Raw genomic sequence first — 22,146 nt, forward strand, 5'->3', positions numbered from 1 at the left:
CCCATGCTTTGAAGGCAGAAGGTCTCCTATTCAGAACTCATCTTGAGGTAGGGCTGGGTGAAGACTCCAGTCTGAAATCCTGGAAGTGTCAACAATATTGGGGTGTAGGGAGAGAGGAGAGTATTTTCATGGTTTTTTTTTTAAAAAAGCAACACAAATTTAGAAACAGTGGAGCAGCCTTATCAATGAACTTGGGTAAGAGTGGCATGGAGCAACAATAGAATAATTTGCCACTAATCCGCGAATCATGGTTGATTGATTGACAGGCTGGGGCTTCAGGTCCTTGTAAGATTATACAGGCTGCTTATATAAAGGACATCTTCCAACAGTTTGACTTCACCCCGAAAGGCACACTCCTCCATTGTCTCCCAAGACACACAAATGCCAACAACAACTTTCTGCCAGGACGTTTTACACCCATTTGTACCAATTAATACTGGGAGGGCTACAGTTTACATGTAAACTTTTCAGACTGCCATCTGGAAAGCTGCATGTACAAGACAAGCCAGCCTCTTGTGCACATTAGTAGTGCACTTGGAGATATGGTAACGGGAGCAAACAACTTGCAGAGAATATCCCCAAAAGCAGTCTACATTTCTTCATGTTAGATTCTTGCAGCAGGGAGGGGGAATAGCCTTTTATACCAAATCCAACTAACTCATGTTCTGCTCAGCCTTGTCCCACCATGGGGTGCTCCAGCTGTTTTGGACTGCAACTTAAATCAACCAGCCACCATGGCAAGTGGGTTTGTGATCCAAAATACCTGGAGGGCACCCAGGCAGGTCTGACCTGACTGGCAGAGGCTCTCCAGCATTTTGGGCAGCACCCCATTGTCAGTCTTATATGGAGAGGCCAGGGATTGAACCTGGGACCCTCTGTGTGCAAAGCATGTGCTCTGTCACTGAGCTATGGCTCTTTCTAACACCACTTCCTTCAAAGCAAAATCTCTTGGTTCTGTAGTTTGCTCATGAAATCATCACACACACACCTGGCCAGTTCAATTAGCCTTGCTGCAAACCATTTTGCCTGTCTATTGCAAGTAGCTCATCAGACCTGCTCAGATGTGAGTTTAAATTTATGTGTGCTTTTTTTACACATGGGGATAAATCAGGCCACATCCCCCTATTTAAGGCTTTCAAGTAAGCAGCTCTTGACTTTTATAGGTAACACGTTCAGCATTTATAAGAATTTCCTGAGTCACTGAGCTACTTCTATACTTCCTTTCTACCAACCACTGTACAAACACATTTTCCTCACCACTAAAAGTGATCTTTGGCGGGGAGGGGTGAGGACAGGAGTGCTTCATTGCAGGGGGTCGGGCTCGATGATCCTCAGCATCATTCCCAAATCTACAATTCTATGAAAATATCTCAGGCACTCTTGTGTTTAAATAAAGAGACTTAAAGTGAGGAATATGTATTGTATTTCAGTTGTTTCAAGGTACTCACACAATCCCTATAATTTTTTGAGCGTGGGCAATGTCTGTGAACTGCTCTGTGATCTTGTGATGGAGGAAGGTATATAAAACTAATAAATAATAATAATGTTGTTGTTGTTTAGTTGTTTAGTCATGTCCGACTCTTCGTGACCCCATGGACCAGAGCACGCTGGGCACTCCTGTCTTCCACTGCCTCCCGCAGTTTGGTCAGACTCATGTTTGTAGGTTCGAGAACACTGTCCAACCATCTCATCCTCTGTCGTCCCCTTCTCCTAGTGCCCTGGGGAAAATTGTACTGTGGGTCAAACTGAACCCTATGAAGGGCCAAGGCTGGCTTACAGGGCAGAGGTTCACCACCCCTGCTTTTAGGCACCACCCAATGAGTTAATATAGCCGCCTGTCAACTGTAACTGCAATGATCACTGTAGTGAGCTCTTGACAACCCTGGGATAGCATATCAAGAAAGCTAGTGCTGACATGAGGACAACCCCTCTTCAGAAGGACATGATCCATTTTCTCCTACTTGTGCACAAGGAGATTATTGCTTGGTCTCCCCCTAAAGGTAAAGGTAAAGGAACCCCTGACCATTAGGTCCAGTCGTGACCGACTCTGGGGTTGCGCGCTCATCTCGCATTATTGGCCGAGGGAGCCGGCATATAGCTTCCAGGTCATGTGGCCAGCATGACAAAGCCGCTTCTGGCGAACCAGAGCAGCACATGGAAATGCCGTTTACCTTCCCGCTGTAGCGGTTCCTATTTATCTACTTGCATTTTGACGTGCTTTCGAACTGCTAGGTTGGCAGGAGCTGGGACCAAGCAACGGGAGCTCACCCCGTCACAGGGATTCGAACCACTGACCTTCTGATCAGCAAGCCCTAGGCTCAGTGGTTTAACCCACAGCTCCACCTGGGTTCCCCTGGTCTCCCCCTACATGCCCTCTATTCCTCTTCAATATGTTCAGCCATTTCTGGTGACAAAGGAATTCTTTCGAACATTACATATCTGGGGGCCCATCATGCAGGCTGAGAGCCCAATCCACTACCTATGAGCAAACCCTGCTCATGGTAGTCACATGCAATGAGAAACCTATAAGGATCTGAGCCTTGGGTTGTGCTGGTGGATTTAAAATACCCACAACTTTCTAAATGCTAACCGATGACTGATGGCTAAAAAAATAATAATATTTAAAGAAGTGCCCACAAGAATGTTACATAAAAGAGAAAAATTCCAAGAGTTCATCAAAGTGCTAAGGAAAAACGATATTAGTTTTAGATGGGAAATCCCGGAGGGAATTACCTTTCATTTCAAGGGCATGAGATTTACATTTAAAAATCAAGGTGACATAGACAAATTTGGAAGGAGGCACGGACAGATTCTAGGAATGGATAAAGGGGGAGAGGAAGGAGCGGTAGGAGGCGAGGAAAAGGAGGAAGAGATATTAGAAGAGGGAGAAGAAAAAAGCATTGACAAGGGAGAGGAGGAGAATTCAGATATAGATATAGATAAGGAGGAACGTACATAAAGGATTTGGGTATAAGATATCTTCACAAAAAATAAATAAAAAACAAATAAAGCATATTTAACAGAAATAAAAACCATGGCATTGAAAATTAAGTCTTGGAATGTGAATGGGCTGAATAACAAAAGCAAAAGAAATAAATTTGAATATGTGTTAACAAAAGACAAACTAGATCTAATCTGCTTACAGGAAACCCACATCGCAAAAAAACACGAAAGGATCTTGGTGAACAAAAAATTAGGCATAGAGTTTGCTACTTTAAGTGAAGAAAAGAAAAGAGGTGTGGTATTGTATATAAAAGAGAAGTTCAAACCAGAACTGGTATTTAAAGATGAGGAGGGTAGGGTAATTGCAGTCCGAATCATGGTAGAAGGAGAGAGGCTATTGGTAGTAGGACTGTATGCACCCAACCAAAGAAAAGCAGCCTTCTACAAAAAACTGGAGAAAAGACTAATAGAATTTATAGAAGAAAAAATGCTCCTAATGGGAGATTTTAACGGAGTGGTCGCCCCAGTGTTAGATAGAGCTGGAAGGAAAAAAACTAACAAAGACTGCAAATTACCAAAGTCCTTCTTTAATATGATAGAAAGGCTGGACTTAATAGATAGTTGGAGGGATAAAAACCCCACCTCTAAACAGTACACATTCTATTCTGAGCCCAATCAGAGCTCAGGAAGGATAGATTACATCTGGGTGTCGAGAGAATTAAGACCTAAAATAAGCAAAATTGATATCCCACCAAGAACCCTCTCGGACCATAATCCGATGTATTTAGAATTGTTGGGTGAGCAACCTTCTCCCTTCCGCTGGAGAATGAACGAAGGGTTATTTTACGATCAAAAAATTGTAGACAAAGCCAGAGAAGCATTTAAGGAATACTTAGAATTTAACTTAACAGAAGGGTCAGAACTTAACTGGGTCTGGGATGCAGGTAAAGCATTCATGAGGGGTTTCCTAATAAAACAAAATAGTAACAAGAAAAAGGAAAAGGAAAAAAAGATAGGACAGATAATGAAAGAGCTGGTGGAAACCGAAAAACAGTTGATTAGGAACCCGACAGACAAAGCGCTAAAACAAAAAATAAATATATTAAAGGCTGAATATACAACTTTGGTAAGCTTAGAAGTAGAGTGGAAATTGAGACGGATCAAGCAAAAGAATTTTGAATATGCAAATAAAAGCGGAAAGCTCCTAGCCTGGCAGATTAAAAAAAGGCAAAGACAAAACCATATAAATCAAATTCAAAAAGACAAAAAAGTAATAAGAAACCCAAAAGATATAAGAACTGCATTCCAGAGCTTTTACAAAGAGCTCTACCAGAAAGGGAAGGAAGAAGGAGAGGAAATAGAGAAATTTCTAGAAAATTGCGGAGTGGGGAAATTAACGGCAGATCAGGTCAATTTATTAAATGCCCAAATAACAACAGAAGAGGTGCAGGAGGGAATCAAGAAGATGAAACTAGGAAAGGCACCGGGCCCGGATGGGCTGACAGCCAAATACTATAAGGAACTGCAGGAACAAATTACACCCTTACTAATGAAACTAATGAATCAGATCCTGGAGGGAGGAAGGATCCCAATTTCCTGGGAGGAAGCTTATATTACTCTAATCCCAAAGGAAAATTCAGACTTGCCAGATGTAAAAAACTTTAGACCTATATCGCTTTTAAATTTAGATTACAAATTATTCGCGGACATCATAGGAACCAGACTTTAAAAAGTCCTATCTGAAATAATACACAACGACCAAGCAGGATTCCTACCAGGGCGCCAAATAAAGAATAATGTTAGAAATGTGGTCGACATTATTGAACTGTTGGATTTAAAAATTGATAAAAAAAGCTGCATTGATATTTGTCGACGCCGAAAAGGCGTTCGACAATATATCTTGGGAATTTATGAAAAGGCTAATAGAAAAAAGAGGTATGGGAGAAAGGTTCAAAAAATGTATTGGGGCGATATACACCAGACAGAAGGCCAAACTAATAGTAAATAACACCTTAACAGAAGAGCTGAATATCTCTAAAGGAACGAGGCAAGGGTGCCCCTTATCACCCTTGTTATTCATTTTGGTGTTGGAAGTCCTTATGGACAAAATAAGAAACAACAAGGGGATAAGGGGAATAAGGGTTGGTCGGAGAGAATATAAACAGAAGGCCTTTGCTGACGACCTGGTATTAACACTGGAGGATCCCGAAACCAGCTTAGAGGAACTAATGAAGGAAATGAATAATTTTGGAAACCTGGCAGGGTTCAGAATGAACAAAAAAAAAGACTAAAATGATTGTTAAAAAAGGAAAGGGAAGAGCTTCAGGGGAAATATGGGATCGAAATGGCAAAAAGAGTAAAATATCTGGGAATCTGGTTGTCAGACAAAAATATAAACTTGTATAATGACAATTACATCAAAACCTGGAGTGATATTAAAAAAGATTTGGAAACATGGAAAAACTTACATCTCTCACTGTGGGGTAGGATAGCCACAGTGAAAATGAACATACTACCAAGACTCTTATTCCTGTTCCAAATGGTCCCAGTAATAAAGGGCGTCGGCACATTCGAGCAGTGGAGGAAGGAGATCTCCAGATATATTTGGCAGGGGAAACCACCACGAATTAGACACAAGATATTAATTGACAAAAAGGAGAGAGGCGGTTTCGCGCTACCAGACCTCAAACTATATTACGAGGCCTCCTGCATGGTCTGGCTGAAAGAATGGGTAACCTTAAAAGACCCCGATCTTTTAGACCTCGAAGGGTTCAACAATAGATTTACTTGGCACAGCTACCTGTGGCATGACAAAGTTAAATTGCACAGAGGCTTCCTATCTCATGTGATCAGGAAGCCACTGTATGAAGTATGGGCCAGAAATAAGAACCTTCTGGAAAGAAAAACTCCAAGGTAGTTGTCCCCAACAGAAGTCTTGACTATAAAAAAAACGAACATGGAGCTGAACTGGCTATGCTATGAGGATATACTTGTTGAAACGGAAGAGGGGTGGAAAATCAAATCATATGAGCAACTGAAAGAAAGGGGTATTGGATGGTTGCAGTACTACCAGATCCAAGACTTGTTCAAAAAAGACAATAAAAATTATGGGTTTGAGACTACTAAATCTAAATTCCAGGAAATAATGCAAAGTAAACATAAATTGCTAACAAAAATGTACGACCTTCTTCTAGACTGGTATACAAAGGATGAAGCCACCAAAGAGTGCATGATTAAATGGGCAATAGATTTAGGCCACAATATTAACATCGATCAATGGCAAAATCTATGGAAACATCAGATTAAATTTACGGCCTGCACTCTTTTAAAGGAGAACATCATGAAAATGATGTTTAGATGGCATTTAACGCCTGTTAAATTAGCCAAAATTAACAAAACAAATAATAAAAAATGCTGGAAGTGTAATAGCAAAGAAGGAAACTACTATCACATGTGGTGGTTATGTGAAAAGATTAAGATTTATTTGGAGCAAATATACAATGAATTGAAAAGGCTATTAAGATACACTTTCCCAAAAAAACCTGAGGAAATGTTATTAGGAATTTTGACTAGGAATATAAAAAAAGAGGACCAAAGACTTTTCATGTATGCCACCACGGCAGCAAGGGTTGTTTTGGCACAAAGGTGGAAAACAAGTGAGATACCGACTATAGAAGACTGGAGAGGGAAAATGCTAGAGTATCTGGAGCTGGCGAGACTGACGGGAAGAATAAGGGACCAGAAGGATCACAAATTTCAAAAAGAGTGGGAAAAATTTGTAGACTACCAAAAGGAGTACTGTAAGATATGATACGCCGGTAGGCTTGTATTACAAAATGTAACTGGAACTAATTTAATCCTGGTCATAAACCTATGTTTGAGATGAAAGATAACTGATGACAGGAAAAATCTTATTAAGCGCCAAACCTGAGCTATGGAAAGAATAAAACCAAGAGAGAGAGAGAGGAGGAGGTCGATTTAAATTGAATAGAACAAGAGTAGAATATCAAACAGGAAAGGAACAGAGCAAATAAGATACGAAACCAGACTGACAAATCGCTAAAAAGATTATGTTAAATTTATTTGAAAATGGTATGATGTTATTTGAGTTTTGTACTCTTTTTTTTTTTTACTTTGTTGTTTATGTACTGATCTGTTCCTGTTACCAGTTTGGACAATGTATATATAGAAAAATTTTAAAAAAGTATTTAAAAATAATAATAATAATCTGTGTAGCGAGCAGACTGGCTGGTGCCTTTGCTGGGTTGACTGCCTTTCTTTGTAATGTACAGCATCTATCACTTATCTGAGCCATCACAGTGTGTTCCATCTTGCCTCTTTTCCTTTTTTCATCTTCAAGTGGCACGTTTCATCTGAGCTTCCTGTAGCAGTGTTCCTTTTCACTTTGTTTTCTTTCTTTCTTATTTTGCACTGTGGTTTCCGCTCACTGTTACTGCGGTGGCAGCAGGGAGCTAGGTGTTGGCAGAGTGAAGCGAGAGCCATGTGTGACATCATTGTGGCAGATTGAAACAGGTGTTTTTTGTCCCAGACTTAGATGTTGTAGTAAGCTAGGGCGGGGAATCCTTGCTGAACAATTAATATACCTTCCAGTAATGCTCACATTACTGTTTAAAAACTCCCAAACGGTTTAGCCTCAAACATCTGGAAGACCACAGAAAACCTCTCAGATATGAAGGCCAGCAGCCATTCCTCCACTGTCAGAAATTTGGGGAATGTCATCCCAGGAAAGGACCTTTTTTTGCAGCAGCCCCAAAGTGGTAATATTCCATCTGGCAGCTTCATTGTATAACTTTCAACATATGCTGATGCCCAGCTTTGATACCATATCTATCTATCTATCTATCTATCTATCTATCTATCTATCTATCTATCTGAACCCACCCTATTCTTCTGAGTGTAGATTGTTTAAACTGGTTTTAACCTTGCTTTTCATATTGTAACCCACTCTGGAATCTTATGTTGAAGGGCAGGTAAGAAACAACAACAACATACCCACTTCTAGTCCTACTCAGTACACTCATTGAAATTGATAGACATAACTAAGGTTCATGAGTAAAACTTAGTTGGTGACAATACAACAACAACAACAACAACAACAACAACAACAACAACAACAACAACAACAGGTTATTATTGTGTTGGCTATTATTATTATTAATTTCAGAAAAGGGAAATCCAAATGTTCAATGGGATGGAGCAACTCCCCTATGAGGAAAGGATGCAACATTTGGGACTTTTTAGAAAAAGCAGATAAGAGGGGGCATAATACAAGTTTATAAAATTATGCATGGCATGGAGAAAGTAGATAGCGGAAGGCTTTTTGCCCTCTCATCAAAACACTGGAACCTGCAGACATCCAAAGAAGCTGAATGTTGGAAGATTCAGGACAGATAAAATGCTTCTTCAAGCAGCACAAAGTTAAACTATGGAACTCAATCCCTTAGAAGGCAGAGGTGGCTTTAAAAGAAGATATACACTCTAACACAGGGGTCCCCAAACTAAGGCCTAGGGGCTGGATGCAGCCCAATTGTCTTCTAAATCTGGCCCGCGGATGGTCCGGAATCAGCATGTTTTTACATGAGTAGAATGTGTCCTTTTATTTAAAATGCATCTCTGGGTTATTTGTGGGGCATAGGAATTTTTCATTTTTTTCCCCAAAATATAGTCTGGCCCCCCACAAGGTCTGAGGGACAGTGGACCGGCCCCCTGCTGAAAAAGTTTGCTGACCCCTGCTCTAACATTTCTCCAATGAAAATAGGGGCATCCTAAGGAAAAGCAGGACATTCTGGGATCAAATCAGAAACCGGGACAGCTTCTGTAAATCTAGGACTGTCCCTGGAAAATGGGGACACTTGGAGAGTCTGGGAGCATTAGACAAAAGGCTATCAACAGTACTAGCAGTGCGAGTATAAGCTAAACAAGCTGTAGCTTAGGGCCCCGAGAGTGGGGCCCCCCCCAAAAAATAAAGGAAAAAACCTGGATGTACATTTCCAACATATAAAATACATATTTTGTTATATGCAAATGGCTTTAAATACTGTACCTATTACCGGTAGGTCCATAAATTACCATATAGCATATATTCAAAAAAAAAAACCAGTGACAATTTGTTGTTGACAAAGGACAGCTGGACATATAGAGAGCCCCATTACCTTCAGTAGTTTAGGGCCTAAATCCAGCCCTGGCTACTAGTCATATTGGCTAAATACCAGTTGCTGAAAACTGTGGAAGGGGTTATGCTCAGGTCCTGCATCTGTGCTTCTTGTGGGCTTCCAGTTGGCCGCTGTGAGAACAGGATGCTGGACTAGATGTGCCCTTGGCCTGATCCAGTAGGCTCTTTGTAACTGCGTTGTTCCTTAGTGAGCAATCAGGTAGCATATTGAGCTGTACACTTTCTTTCTTTTTTTATTCATTCACTTAAGACATTTCTATTCCACCTTGCATGCCAAACCCTATGAGGAATGGTTTCAAGTGCTGGCTATGTTTATAGGCTGAAAAAGAGACCAAGAGATGACATAATGGTACTCATCAAATATTTGAAGTGTTGTCACATGGAAGATTGTTCTCTATTGCTCTTGTGGGCAGCCATCCAGCCAGAGGTCACATACCAGTGGTGGGTGGTGTCAGATGGAAAAGTGGATGGAAAATGGATGTGACGCTTACCTTTGAACTTTGCAAAAATTGAAGGTTTCTACATGCACACCCACACACCAAGTATCTTTCCATCTTCCTTCCAGGCAAGCAAGAGTTCAAGAGGCATTCCAGGCAGACAAAAGGGTTCAAGGAGGACATGGCCTGTGGGAGGGTGTGTGGCCTGGGAATAGCCCTGAGAGCAGGGGTCAGCAACGTTTTTCAGCCGTGGGTCAGTCCACCGTCCCTCAGACCATGTGGTGGGCCAGGCTATATTTGAAAAAATATATGAATGAATTCCTATGCCCCACAAATAACCCAGAGATGCATTTTAAATAAAAGGACACATTCTACTCATGTAAAAACTTGCTGATTCCTGGACCATCCACAGGCCAGATTGAGAAGGCGATTGGGTTGCATCCGGCCCACAGGCCTTAGGTTGCTTATCCCTGCCTGAGAGCAAAATAGAGAGACCCCCGGCAGCACGATCCTGGTAGGGTGCCATTGCGGCTGCCCCCCACCTGCGCTGGATGCCACGCCCCTGCAGGCGGCATGCCCCACCCCCAGGACACATGCCCCACCCCTGCAGGTGGCCCGCCCCGCCCCCAGGATGCATGCTACGCCCCTTCGGGCAGTGCGCCACACCCCTGGGATGCTCACCAGCCCCGCTCCCACCTGCTCCCACCCCCCCCCCGGTGTTGGAGCATGAAGCTCCGCCACTGGTGCTACATTTCACTGAGACTTTACAGCATTGCAGTACTACACAGATCAGATTTATTATGGTACAAAAAATAGATGCTTTTAAAAAATAAATTACTTCCATCAAACATATTAAATTAACAGTTCACAGTATTTTTTTTGCTTGTACAAAAAACAACAAAAAACAACCTACCAACCCCTCAAGCAAATATGAAACTTCATTTTGGGAAAGTAGGAAGAGCATATCCCCCTCTCCCACTTGCACCAATGTTCCAGGACACACATGATTATTTTCAGGAACACCTATCCCTCTAACACAGCCTTTGCCAAGGGGGTCTGGGTTCCTCCAGATGTTTTGGAATAGACTCCCCACCAGCCCGAGCCAGATTCTATTGGTATCTGCTTGGCTACAGTGAGAAGTGTTTGTTGGACTCGGTGGGGTTTTGGCCTGATCCAGAAGGCCTCTTCTTATGTTCTTACATCTGATCCAGCACATGGGGATGTCTCAAGGCCACCCTTGAGATCTGAGGAATCTTTGGCAACTTCGGATGTTGTTGGAACCCAGTTCCCATCAGCCTCAGCCAACACAGTCAGTGGCCAGGGATGATGGGAGCCATAGTCCAACAAAACTTGGAGGACTGCAAGCTCCATATCCCACTGTTGTAAACAATGAAATGGGTCCACATCCTAAATCATGAATGCAGATGGAACTAATCTCTAATAAGTGTGTTGGTAATCTTGTTGTGTATTATGAGGTATGAAAAGTAATCGCAAACAACAAAGGCTCTTAACATTATACTGCTGTGTGTGTGGATTTACATACATTTTTACCCTGAAATATGTCCCAGAGAACTTAATGGAACTTATTCCAACAACAACAACAACACCACCATCATCATCATTATCATCATATTGATTGTTTAGGGCTTTAAATTAAAACTTTGAATTGTGCTCAGAAACATACTGGGAGCCAATGGAGGTCTTTCAGGACCGGTGTTATGTGGTCTCGGCGGCCGCTCCCAGTCACCAGTCTAGCTGCTGCATTCTGGATTAGTTGTGGTTTCTGAGTCACCTTCAAAGATACCCCCACATAGAGTGTGTTGCAGAAGTCCAAGCGGGAGAGAACCAGTGCATGTACCACTCTGATGAGAAAATGTGCAGGCAGGTAGGGTCTTAGCTTGCGTACCAGGTGGAGCTGGTAGATAGCCACCATTGACACTGAATTAAGCTGTGACTTCATGGATAGCTGTGAGTTTTAAAAGTACTGTACTTTGTAACATTCCTCAGCACTCCTTGCCAATGCAGCCAGGTAGTATTTCCTAGTGAATATCGGCAGTTCACTGCTATAGGACGTGAGGGTGGCCACAACCTTAGATGGCTTTTTTTTAAAAAAGATTAAACCAGTCCATGGAGAAGTCAGCCAGTGACTATTGGACACAATGGGGTTTAGGGTTGTATCTATCAAAGTTAAGTAAGAATTAGCACTAGCACAATGCTATTTCCTCCCCACCCCCATGTGTACCCTATACCAAACCCACATCTGCTCTGGAGAGATGGGAGGAAACCCAGAATAGATTTAGGGGGCATGCAGGGGGAGAAGAGGTGGAGAGGCTCCATTGCACAAGAATAAATCATTGAGCCAATGAAACGAGCTGCTTAACGCTACGTTGAATACAATCCCATATATCCTTGCAAGACGCCAAGCACCAGCGCTGCGTCACTTCTGGATAAGCAAAAATGTCTATTTAGTCAAATGCTAATGTTCCAGTATGCAATTAAATACAAGTGTGGTATAATTTTGAATATTATTTAAAATCAGTAGTATCAGTGGAAATGTAGGCAAAACACAAAAAGTTCCACTGGTCAAAGCATGAAAGCCAACCAGTCCACAGATTGCAAAGGAGACCAGAGCATTGCCTTGCCATGCCAGTAGAGTTTTAAGCCCATACAGTCAGGTTAACCCACTTCAAACAGTATGACTTGGATTTTCTGCCCCACACCCAAGTGAGGTCTGCTGCTCTGGGCCATTTGTATTTTCATAGCGTGTGTTATGGAGCTGAATGCTGTCCTGCAAATCTTGCCTTGAAAGCCGTCTTCGGAACTCATCTGTGGTAAAATAATAAATGACAGGGTCTGCACAAGAGTTTAAGCTGGCAAGGCACAAGGCCACCGTGTGGAATATCAAAATCACTTTTCGGGCATAGCAGTCTTTTATCTTGTTGGCTTTCACAAAGTAATCCAAGGGGAAGCTGATGTGGTAAGGGGCAAAGCAAATCAGAAAGACAACGGCACAAGTCAGGATCATCTTCAGAGCTTTCCGTTTCTCTCCAAGGTCTTGGGAAATTGAATTTTTTTCTTTTAGAGATAAGATGGTCTTCCATGAACAATAGACGATGATCAGCAGAGGAGTTACAAATCCAACTAGCTCACCAAAGGACATCATTACTATAGAGATGGTACCATCAACAGCCTTTACTGGAAGATCCACAAAGCATTTATTACTAATGTGCGTCTCATTAGAGGTGAGTCGTAGAAGGGGGAAAGGCAAGCAGCCAACACAGACTAGAATCCACCCAGCAATGCAAACGTACACATCGTAGATGCGTTTGCAGTCGCTGAACCTAAAGGGATACATGAGAAATAAGAACCGCCTCACACTGATGCAAACCAAGAAGTAGATGCTTGCATACATGTTGACATATTTCAGGTAGAAGCAAAACATGCACAGCTCCTTCCCAAGGTGCCAGTTTTCTGACAGGTAGTAAAAAATCCTCAGTGGCAATGACAAAACTTGTGCCAGGTCTGCAATTGCAAGGTTGATCATAAAAATCACAGCCCGCTTTGTTTCTTTCATGTACCCATAAAATACCCAGAGGGCTAAAATGTTCCCAATCAGCCCAGGAACCAAGATGATTGTGTACATGACTGCATAGAAACGCTTTGAGAAATCATTCTCCCCATTGCAATCTGGGCCATCAGCCACCATGGTGCTTTTCAGGAGGGAACAGAGATGCTGCTGGAAATGTAAGGTAACCAGCTGTCAGAGGGCTAAAGATTTACCCCCCTTGAAACCTTGTGAAAAGGAAATGAGGATATAAGGCAACTGGAGAAGCTGCAGATGCGGAATCCATGAATTGTCTGTTTTCTTAGCATTCTCTCCAATGTAAAAAATGCATTCCAGAAACCTTACGAAGATTCTTTTGGAGGCTTGTTGGGTTTGTTTCTCCAAATCTTAGAGATTTATGTATAGGGCCTTCTTTAGTTACTTTTATCATATTTATGAGTTGGTCTTTTTATTGGCCATGGCATCCATTGGATTTTGATAGAAACAGATAACAAATGCATATCCATGTCCTTTCTCAAATGAATTTTACATGAAGGGAGAGGGTGGTTTCCCATCTGGATGCACCAAAGCTGTGCATGGTGATGAGTCAGACTGAAGCAGGTATCATCTGAAGTGTTGCAGGTACTGTAATGAAATTATCTTCTATTTGATTTTGAGTGACACCCTCAAAAGGTACCTCGTGGCTGGAGCTCTGCCGCAAATGATAACTCTACACCTACAGCTGAAGAAAACACAAAAAATGAATTACTCTATAGTTTGTTTGTTTTTTATTTCACTTAACAGTATCCATATATGTAACAACACCTCTAAGCCGTTTCCAAGAAATATTAAAATTATAAATGAAAACAGCTAAAAACAAGTAATTAAAATCAAATTTATAAATAGAACCCGCAGTAAAGAGATTAAAACACATCGGCATCTACATGGCTGGGAAGCTGTCCTAAAGAAAAATATTCTAAGCAGGCACTGGAAGGACTGCAGTGAAGGCACCTGCCGGCTTGATGTCAATAGGCAGGTAGTTCCAATATGTTAGGTGCTTTTCTTACAAATGTGAACAAGTATCATGTGGCATCTGTAAAAGTGCCAGACCTGCAGATTGAAGCAGTTGAGTGGGCACATATGGAGTGAAGTGATTCCTATCCCAAGCCAGTAAGGGCTTTATATACCAATAAAAACACCTAGAACTTGGCCCGGAAACAAATCAGTAACCAGTGCAGATCTCGCAAGCAGAAGTGTCTGACACAGTCAATGCCGAAGGTTATCCACTTCCAAGACTACAGTGGGGTTAAGAACCTGTGGCCTCTGGCCAAGAAGTCACCCTCTCGGTCTCTCTATTCAGCCCTTGGTACTCTTCCCACATTCCTTCTCCCCATGCATGCTACACTTTCACCAGCCTTGCTCTGCACTCTCCTCAAGTCCCTTTGCCTGGCTGAGATGTGTTATTGAACCGTGACAGTGCCTTTTGCTTTCATGGATGAAGAGATTTGGAGAGGCAGGGGATTGTTACCTGTTAGTGATTCAAACAGGCTTATAGAAACCTCTATCTTTTGTGTGGCTGGAATGTAGCCAGTTTGACAAACGTAAGAGTCCCATCCAATGGTCCACCCATGTTTGCATTTGGCACCACCCACCAATGGCATTCATCCAATACAATCCAATTGTATTCATCCAATACAAAGAAGCACCACCAATCAAATGTGTTAACAACCACACGTTAAGTTAGTGACATGTTGTGCTCATGATACTCATCGCTGAGCTTGGCCAAAGTCTTGTTGCCTTTCATGGGTCTTTCACAGCTCACTTTGTTCTTCAGGACAGATTCAGAAGAGCAGGGTCCCCCCCCCCCCCCGCAACAGCTATTGACTTTTTGTAAACTCCAGGAACATTTCAAATTAGTATAAGTGAAGGTAGGGGATTTGGAGTGATGAAATGAAATACAGCTGACATAAACAGAGCTGTGTCTTCCGGACACAGTAATGAAAATTCAGGGAAGCTTTGTCATCCATTTGATCAATCCTGCACAACATAAATATTATCTGGCTGTATTTCTTATTCTGCTTTATTGCACAAGTCAGAATACATGATATATTGCTGCCTTGACAGCAAGGAATGTTTTATAGTCCAGTGCTATTAGTAACAAAATGTATACACTTAACATGGATTTGATAGTGATGGATAAAGCACATTACTTAATGTTAAACCATGTTTTAAAAACAGCATATGCAGCCTCTTGTCTCCTGCGACACACAGACTGCTAAGCAGAAATGAAGTCCAAGATGCCTTGTTGGGCCCTCCAGGCCTTGAATACTCCTCATTGTTAAAACAAAAATGAAATCCCCCAGCAAGCTGAAAAGCTATGACATTTGAAGGAAAGGGACTGGCTGCTGTGTTGATTTTCTATTTACAGGAAAGCATTTTTGTTCAGTTGTTGTTGTTGTTGTTGTTGTTGTTGTTGTTGTTAATTTTTTATACTGCCCTTCATCTTAGCATCCAAGAGCAGTTTACAATATATTATGTTAAGAGAACATTCAAATATGTGACTCTCCACCTGCTATGGTACATAGTCCATTCTGCCATTACAAGATTTTATGTACCTGTAGACCAAGCCTAAATTCTGTAACCACAGAATAATGGCAACATCTGGGAACTAGCCCATGAGACAACTGGCCAACCAGGCCTGTAGAGATGGACCAGAACTTTGGCACAGATGGGTCAGATTTGATCAGGATGCAAGCCCTTAACATCACCACCCCAGTCAAGCCAGTTTGGTCCCATGGCTTTACAGGAGGTGAGTACAGGTGACTCCCCACTTATGTGGGGGTTACATTCCTGGGAACTGCATATAGTGGGGAACACCATCTAAAAAGCCAAACTCCTTTGCGAAAGGGGGTGTTGATACAGGAGAGGGAAGTTAACAGAGTGAGTAGTGGTCACTCCAAAATCCAAATGTGCCCACAGACCTAAAAAAAGATCAGTGACTCTAAATTTAATCTTTAGCATGTATTTTTTTAAAAAAAATCTATGTTTTTTTTAGATGTCTTAGATGTTTTAATCTTGTACTGAGAAATGTATCTTTTCTGACTGATGGTCGAATAAAGAATAATGAATGAATGGAAAATCTATGCCTGTCTATGAGCATATGAACATTTTAATGCAAATCTGTGTCCCCTTTTTATTTGTGGGCACAGCATGTGTCTCCTCTGTTTTGGCACCATGAATGTTCCAGCCTGGTTAGGCTGAGAGCCCAACGTCACCCAGTGAGCTTCATAGCTAAGTGAGGGTTTGAAACCTAGTCTCCCAGGCCCTAGTCCAATACTCTAACCACTTCAGCACACTGTGAAGCAACAACAACAACAACAACAACAACAACAACATTTATTTCTTATACCTTGCCCATCTAGCTGGGTCTCCCCAGCCACTCTGGGAAGCTCCCAACAGAATATTAAAAACACGCTAAAACTTCAAACATTAAAAACGTCCCTAAACAGGGCTGCCTTCAGATATTTCCTAAAAGTCAGGTATTTCCTTGACATCTGATGGGCTAAGCTCACAAGTGTGAACCATCGCTATGTCTTATGAGGTCTGAGTAACCATCTTCTTACCAATATACTTAACTGGCAGTGTGGAAATTTCAAGCAGTGTTGCCTGAAGTTAAAAATAAATGTGGGCATTTTAGTCTGCGAGACAATGGAAAAACCAGCAATGTGCTATAAAAAGTATGTAAGGGGGATTTTTATTTATGGCTTTCTTTCAAGTTCTACTTCCTGCACCCATTTGCTAAGAGTCTTCTACATAACCTTCCCCTCCTCCACTCTTTGGTTTCTACTTAAACAGTAGTAGTCAAACCTCCACGTATTTGCCACCAGGTATATATAATACCTGACTGTAATGCACTTTTTTTTGTGTGTATACCATCTTGCCAAATGGGTATTGGCATTTGCCAGTTATAGTTTAACAGAAGCAGGGAGATGAGAGCAGTTTGGCCCTTAAAGAAAAGAAGAAAAAGAAAGAAAATAAGACAAACTCATAATTTATAGCTGCTCGTTCCATGAGTCACTAAAGGATGGTGGCTTAATAATTCATGGTTATTTCTCTCTTAACATACAGAGGTGAACCCAAGGTGAAGCCTCCTATGCGGGAATGAAGAGGCTTGAAGAGAGAGACAGGTTGCCTTTAACAAGTGCACAATAAGCAAGATAGTTTCTTCCAATATGGTGATTCTATGATACCGTGCTTCTCCGAAAATAAGACACCGTCTTATATTTATTTTTCCTCAAAAACCCCCATGGAGGCTTATTTTCAGGGGATGTCTTATTTTTTATTACATGTCCAGCCTAGCCTCTTCCTTGGCGCCCTCCAGAACTGCGCCTATCACTATGTCTTATTTTCGGGGTATGGCTTATATTGCGCAAATGCTTAGAAATCCTGCTACGGCTTATTTTATGGGTATGTCTTATTTTAGGAGAAACAGGGTATCCAACTTTTAACCAGATTGTTCCGTTATTTTACAAAGCACTCTGAAGCCTGTTCCTCATGACATTTCTGCGAGTTACCCTGTTTCTCATATTTTAAGACATACCCATAAAATAAGCCATAGCAGGATTTTTAAGCATTCAAGGAATATAAGCCATACCCCGAAAATAAGACATAGTGATAGGCGCAGCAGCAATGCCGGCCGCGGCAGGAGGAGGAGGAAAAAAATAAGACATCACTTGGAAATAAGCCATAGGAAATAAGCCATTTTTTTTTTAGGAAAAAATAACTATACGACATGTCTTATAATATGAGAAACACGGTAGAGCATTACCGAGGATGTGCCAGTCTTTATATTACAACTTAAACCTATTTCAAGCTTGCTTAATTGCCATGACTTTTAACCCCGAAGGATTATAGGAACTTGTATTACTGTGAAGGAACTGGGACTAGCTAGAAAAACAAAGACAATATATTCAACATTCACACAAAATTGTAACTCCTAGAATTCTGGGAATTATAATTTTGTGTGAGTGCTGAATATACTTCATTTTCCCCCTGGATCTCAGGTGGCCTATCTGGCACACCAAAATCACATACAAAAATATGTGCAGATGATCTCAAAGCCTGATGCTTATAGAGCCTGTGTTTTCTGAATGATTCCTCATATTAACCCACACAATGCCTGCCAGCTTTTGTGACACCCCCCCCCCCCATAACTGTGATGGGGTATTTAATTTTTTATTTATATTTTAAAGACCTAGCACAAGTGAGTGCTTTTAACATTTACGGCCCCTGTGAGGCAGCTATAAAGAAAACACAGAAACACACGAAGATGTCCAATGCTAAGTCAGACCATCTCCCAGCCCTACCTGGAGATGCTGAGTTTGAACCTGGGATCTTCTGTGCGTAAAGCAGATACCGTGTTTCTCATATTATAAGACATGTCTTATATTTATTTTTTCCTCAAAAAAACACACTATGGCTTATTTTCAAGGGATGTCTTATTTTTTTCCTCCTCCTCCTGCTGCGGCCAGCATTGCTGCTGCGCCTATCACTATGTCTTATTTTCAGGGTATGGCTTATATTCCTTGAATGCTTAAAAATCCTGCTATGGCTTATTTTATGGGTATGTCTTAAAATATGAGAAACAGGGTAACTCGCAGAAATGTCATGAGGAACAGGCTTCAGAGTGCTTTGTAAAATAACGGAACAATCTGGTTAAAAGTTGGATACCCTGTTTCTCCTAAAATAAGACATACCCATAAAATAAGCCGTAGCAGGATTTCTAAGCATTTGCGCAATATAAGCCATATGAGAATATGAGAAACAGGGTAGATGCTCTACTGTTCAGCTACTCTTAGGAGACATAGGAACCAGGGAACTGCCTTATAGACAGTTTAACTCAGTATTGCCAACACTGCCTGCCTGCTGTTCCTCAGGGCTTCAGGGTCCTCTTCCAATACCCGGAGGTTTCATGGATTGAGCCTGGGACCTTCTGCATGAAAAGCAACTGCTTTATCAGTGAGCTTCATTGAGCTTTGGCCCTTCTCAGTGGCAGTGCTCCACACAGCAGAGGGCACATGAAAAAGTCTCTCTGCAACTGCTGAAATGCACACTGTTACCTTCAGGCTGGTAATACGCAGCCACAGTGACTACTGACACTGATGCAGAAATGAGGCTTGAGTGTGGTCCGGTATAGTGCTTAGATCAGCGAGGGCCAGTTTAGGAACATAGGAAGCTGTTTTAGTCTCCATTGATCCATCTAGCTCAGTGCTGTTGACATTGGCTGGAAGTGGCTCTCCAAGGTTTCAGACAGCAGACACTCCCATCCCTACTTGGGAGATGCCGGGGACTGAACATGGGGCATTCTGCATGAAAAAAAGAAGCAGCTCAAAGGCCCTTCTTCACATATCCCTACTCAGTCATGAATTTCACTGAAGCATTTTAGGTAAGTTACTACTTCTGTGCCTAATGTACCACACAGGGTCACTATGGTAATAAAAATCAGGTGGGTGGGTGAACTGCTTTGAGTTCCCTGGAGGAAAGTTAGGCTATAAATGTAATTGATGAGCACATGAGGAAATATAAGGACCTTTTACACATCATGACTGCCCCATAGATGCTTTCATGCAGCCACTGTCAACCTCATGTCCTGCAGATTATTTTCTTTATTTTACAACATTATGCTTTATTGTAATAAAACTTCAAATTGGATTACAGAGCTGGGGTTGATCAAAACGATAGTCCAAAACATATACAGAGCACCACATTAATGGACATGTGTGTCTCAATTGTGATCTCTTTGTGGAGGCTATGGTCTAAAGTTGTTGCCGAAATATTGTGTGCCCCTCTTTTCTTTTTATGCATGGTCTTACTTCATTCAGAGCTGATGTAGGAACAAAGGCAGCAACAATATTGCATCTAAAGCAGGCTGAGATCAAGGGTGGATCTTGGCTCTGTAAAGCAGAAAAATCTAGCCAGGACAATAAAATAAAATGATTATCATAATTCTACATTCTTCCAAATGGTTAGGTTCTTTTCTAAGGGCATTTTGCATTACCAAGTATCAGAAATCACTAAATTGGTATTGAAAAATCATAATATTGATGGAATTAAAACAGACAGTGTGGGTTTGATAATACGACTTTTCTAATCTTCACTTCAAGATGAATCTGCTTTTGATCTCTCAGTACTTATCCGTTTATGTCATTTTGAAAATTCCTCTTGATTTGCAAATATGTAAAATTCATTTTTAAAAGGGACAACATTTAACACTCAGTTTTCCGTTTCTAAAGACTGTACACCTGCAGACACTGGATAAAGCTGTATATAAAAAACACTTCACACTCAAGCCTGTGCCCTTCCTGGTAATGTGATGTATTATAACAATTTCATCTTCCAGTTCCTAATAAATCCCTTCCTCCCTCTTTACCAGGTACAGTGCTTCAATCCATTCCTCTACCCATTTATTCCATTTGCAAATATTTTAAATAAAAACCAATAAACATTTTCTTTCATCTCCAGTGCAAAACGTCTACAATAACTAACTTACAGTTAAGATCAAATTCATTGTCAACTTTTTATGAGAAAAGATCAGCAGCTAGATAGCTAAAAACAATAGAAAGAATTAGAATCCTACCATTGCAAATTGCCTCCTAACTTCAGATGAATTCTGCAAGTGCCTGATACTGTATACAAGTCACCCGACAAAAGAAGGTTGCCGCCACTTTCTAGCCTCCAGCTTAATATAGAAAACAAAACTGGAAGTATGCAAGGTGTTCAAAGAGCATTTGATTGAACAGAAGCTCCAGTATAACTCTCATTGTGCTTCCGAAAGGCATTTGCAAACATCGTGCAGTCAGCACATGGCGCATTGACTTTTTCCAGTAGGCAGCACACCTTGTGATTGATGTTGGGAGAAGGCCATTTCAGCAGAGAGCATCAAGCAGCATTTGAACAACCTTTGCCGTTCAGCTCATTCCTCACAGTGGAGGTGGAAAGTTACTGTTTCTATATATAGATTGGTGCTTTTCTTCTCAATTGTATTTTGAGTGGTCCTGAGTCAGGGCTGGTTTTGTGGTAACAAATGAAATACAGTAGTGTCATTTTTTGTTTTTAATCTGTGCAGCTTGTTATGCCAGAACGAAAAGCAGATACACCCCATTGCAAGTGGGTACCTTTTACCCACAGTAGCATGTGGTAAGCCGGGGTAGGCAACCTAAGGCCCATGGCCAGATGCAGCCCAATCGCCTTCTCAATCCGGCCCATGGACAGTCTGGGAATCAGCGTGCTTTTACATAAGAAGAATGTGCCCTTTTGTTTAAAATGCATCTCTGGGTTATTTGTGGGGCCTGCCTGGTGTTTTTACATGAGTAGAATGTGTGCCTTTATTTAAAATGCATCTCTGGGTTATTTGTGGGGCATAGGAATTCGTTCATTCCCCCCCCCCCAAGAAAATAGTCCGGCCCACCACATGGTCTGAGGGACGGTGGACTGGCCCACAGCTGAAAAAGGTTGCTGACCCCTGTGGTAAGCATTTGAAAAACAAAGCACTGACTAGCAGCTATGCCAGTTACACTGTGTCTTCACATTCTGTGGAATGAGCATAGAAAATTGCCTTATACCAAAAACAGATCATTTAGCTTAGTATTGTCTACACTAGCAGGCAGCAGCTCTAAGGCATTTTAGACAATAGTATTTCACAGCCCTACCTGGAGATGCCAGGGATAGAACCTGTGACCTTCTGCATGCAAAGTATGCGCTCTACCACAGAGCTATAACTTTTTGCATATAAAGTGATGAAATGCTGACATAGTTGAATTTGTGATGGGCCAAAGTATTAAATCCAGCCAAATTTTGTTGGGTTTCTTTGGGCGGGAAGTGGGTGGCACCAACCAAAATTGGCGAATTCCAGTGTTTTGTTGTAATCTTACCTTATTTCATAAATACCTGTTTGCATATGTGCCACAAGAGAATACAGCCCTAAAGATAATAAAAGTCCTTACGGAAATTATTATGTGCTTTTGCTTCAC

At 41.5% G+C, this 22,146-nt stretch overlaps 1 protein-coding gene across 1 annotated transcript; it reads right to left on the minus strand.

Moving 5' to 3' along the window:
- Positions 1-10,349: 10,349 nt before the first annotated feature.
- Positions 10,350-21,200, minus strand: GPR174 (G protein-coupled receptor 174). The gene is made up of 2 exons (XM_035102057.3): positions 20,754-21,200; positions 10,350-13,859 (listed from the first exon to the last, which is right to left on the minus strand). Exon 2 carries the CDS (start codon positions 13,277-13,279, stop codon positions 12,260-12,262), a length of 1,020 nt encoding a protein of 339 aa, XP_034957948.1. The 5' UTR covers positions 13,280-13,859; positions 20,754-21,200; the 3' UTR covers positions 10,350-12,259.
- Between the last annotated feature and the right edge of the window lie 946 nt (positions 21,201-22,146).

Source organism: Zootoca vivipara, chromosome Z2 (assembly GCF_965207765.1).
Source record: "Zootoca vivipara chromosome Z2, rZooViv2.hap1.1, whole genome shotgun sequence".
Classification (NCBI taxonomy): domain Eukaryota; kingdom Metazoa; phylum Chordata; class Lepidosauria; order Squamata; family Lacertidae; genus Zootoca; species Zootoca vivipara.

Coding starts and splice junctions, on each gene's coding strand:
- GPR174 (XM_035102057.3), bottom strand. CDS start 13,279: ATGGTGGCTGATGGCCCAGATTGCAATGGGGAGAATGATTTCTCAAAG.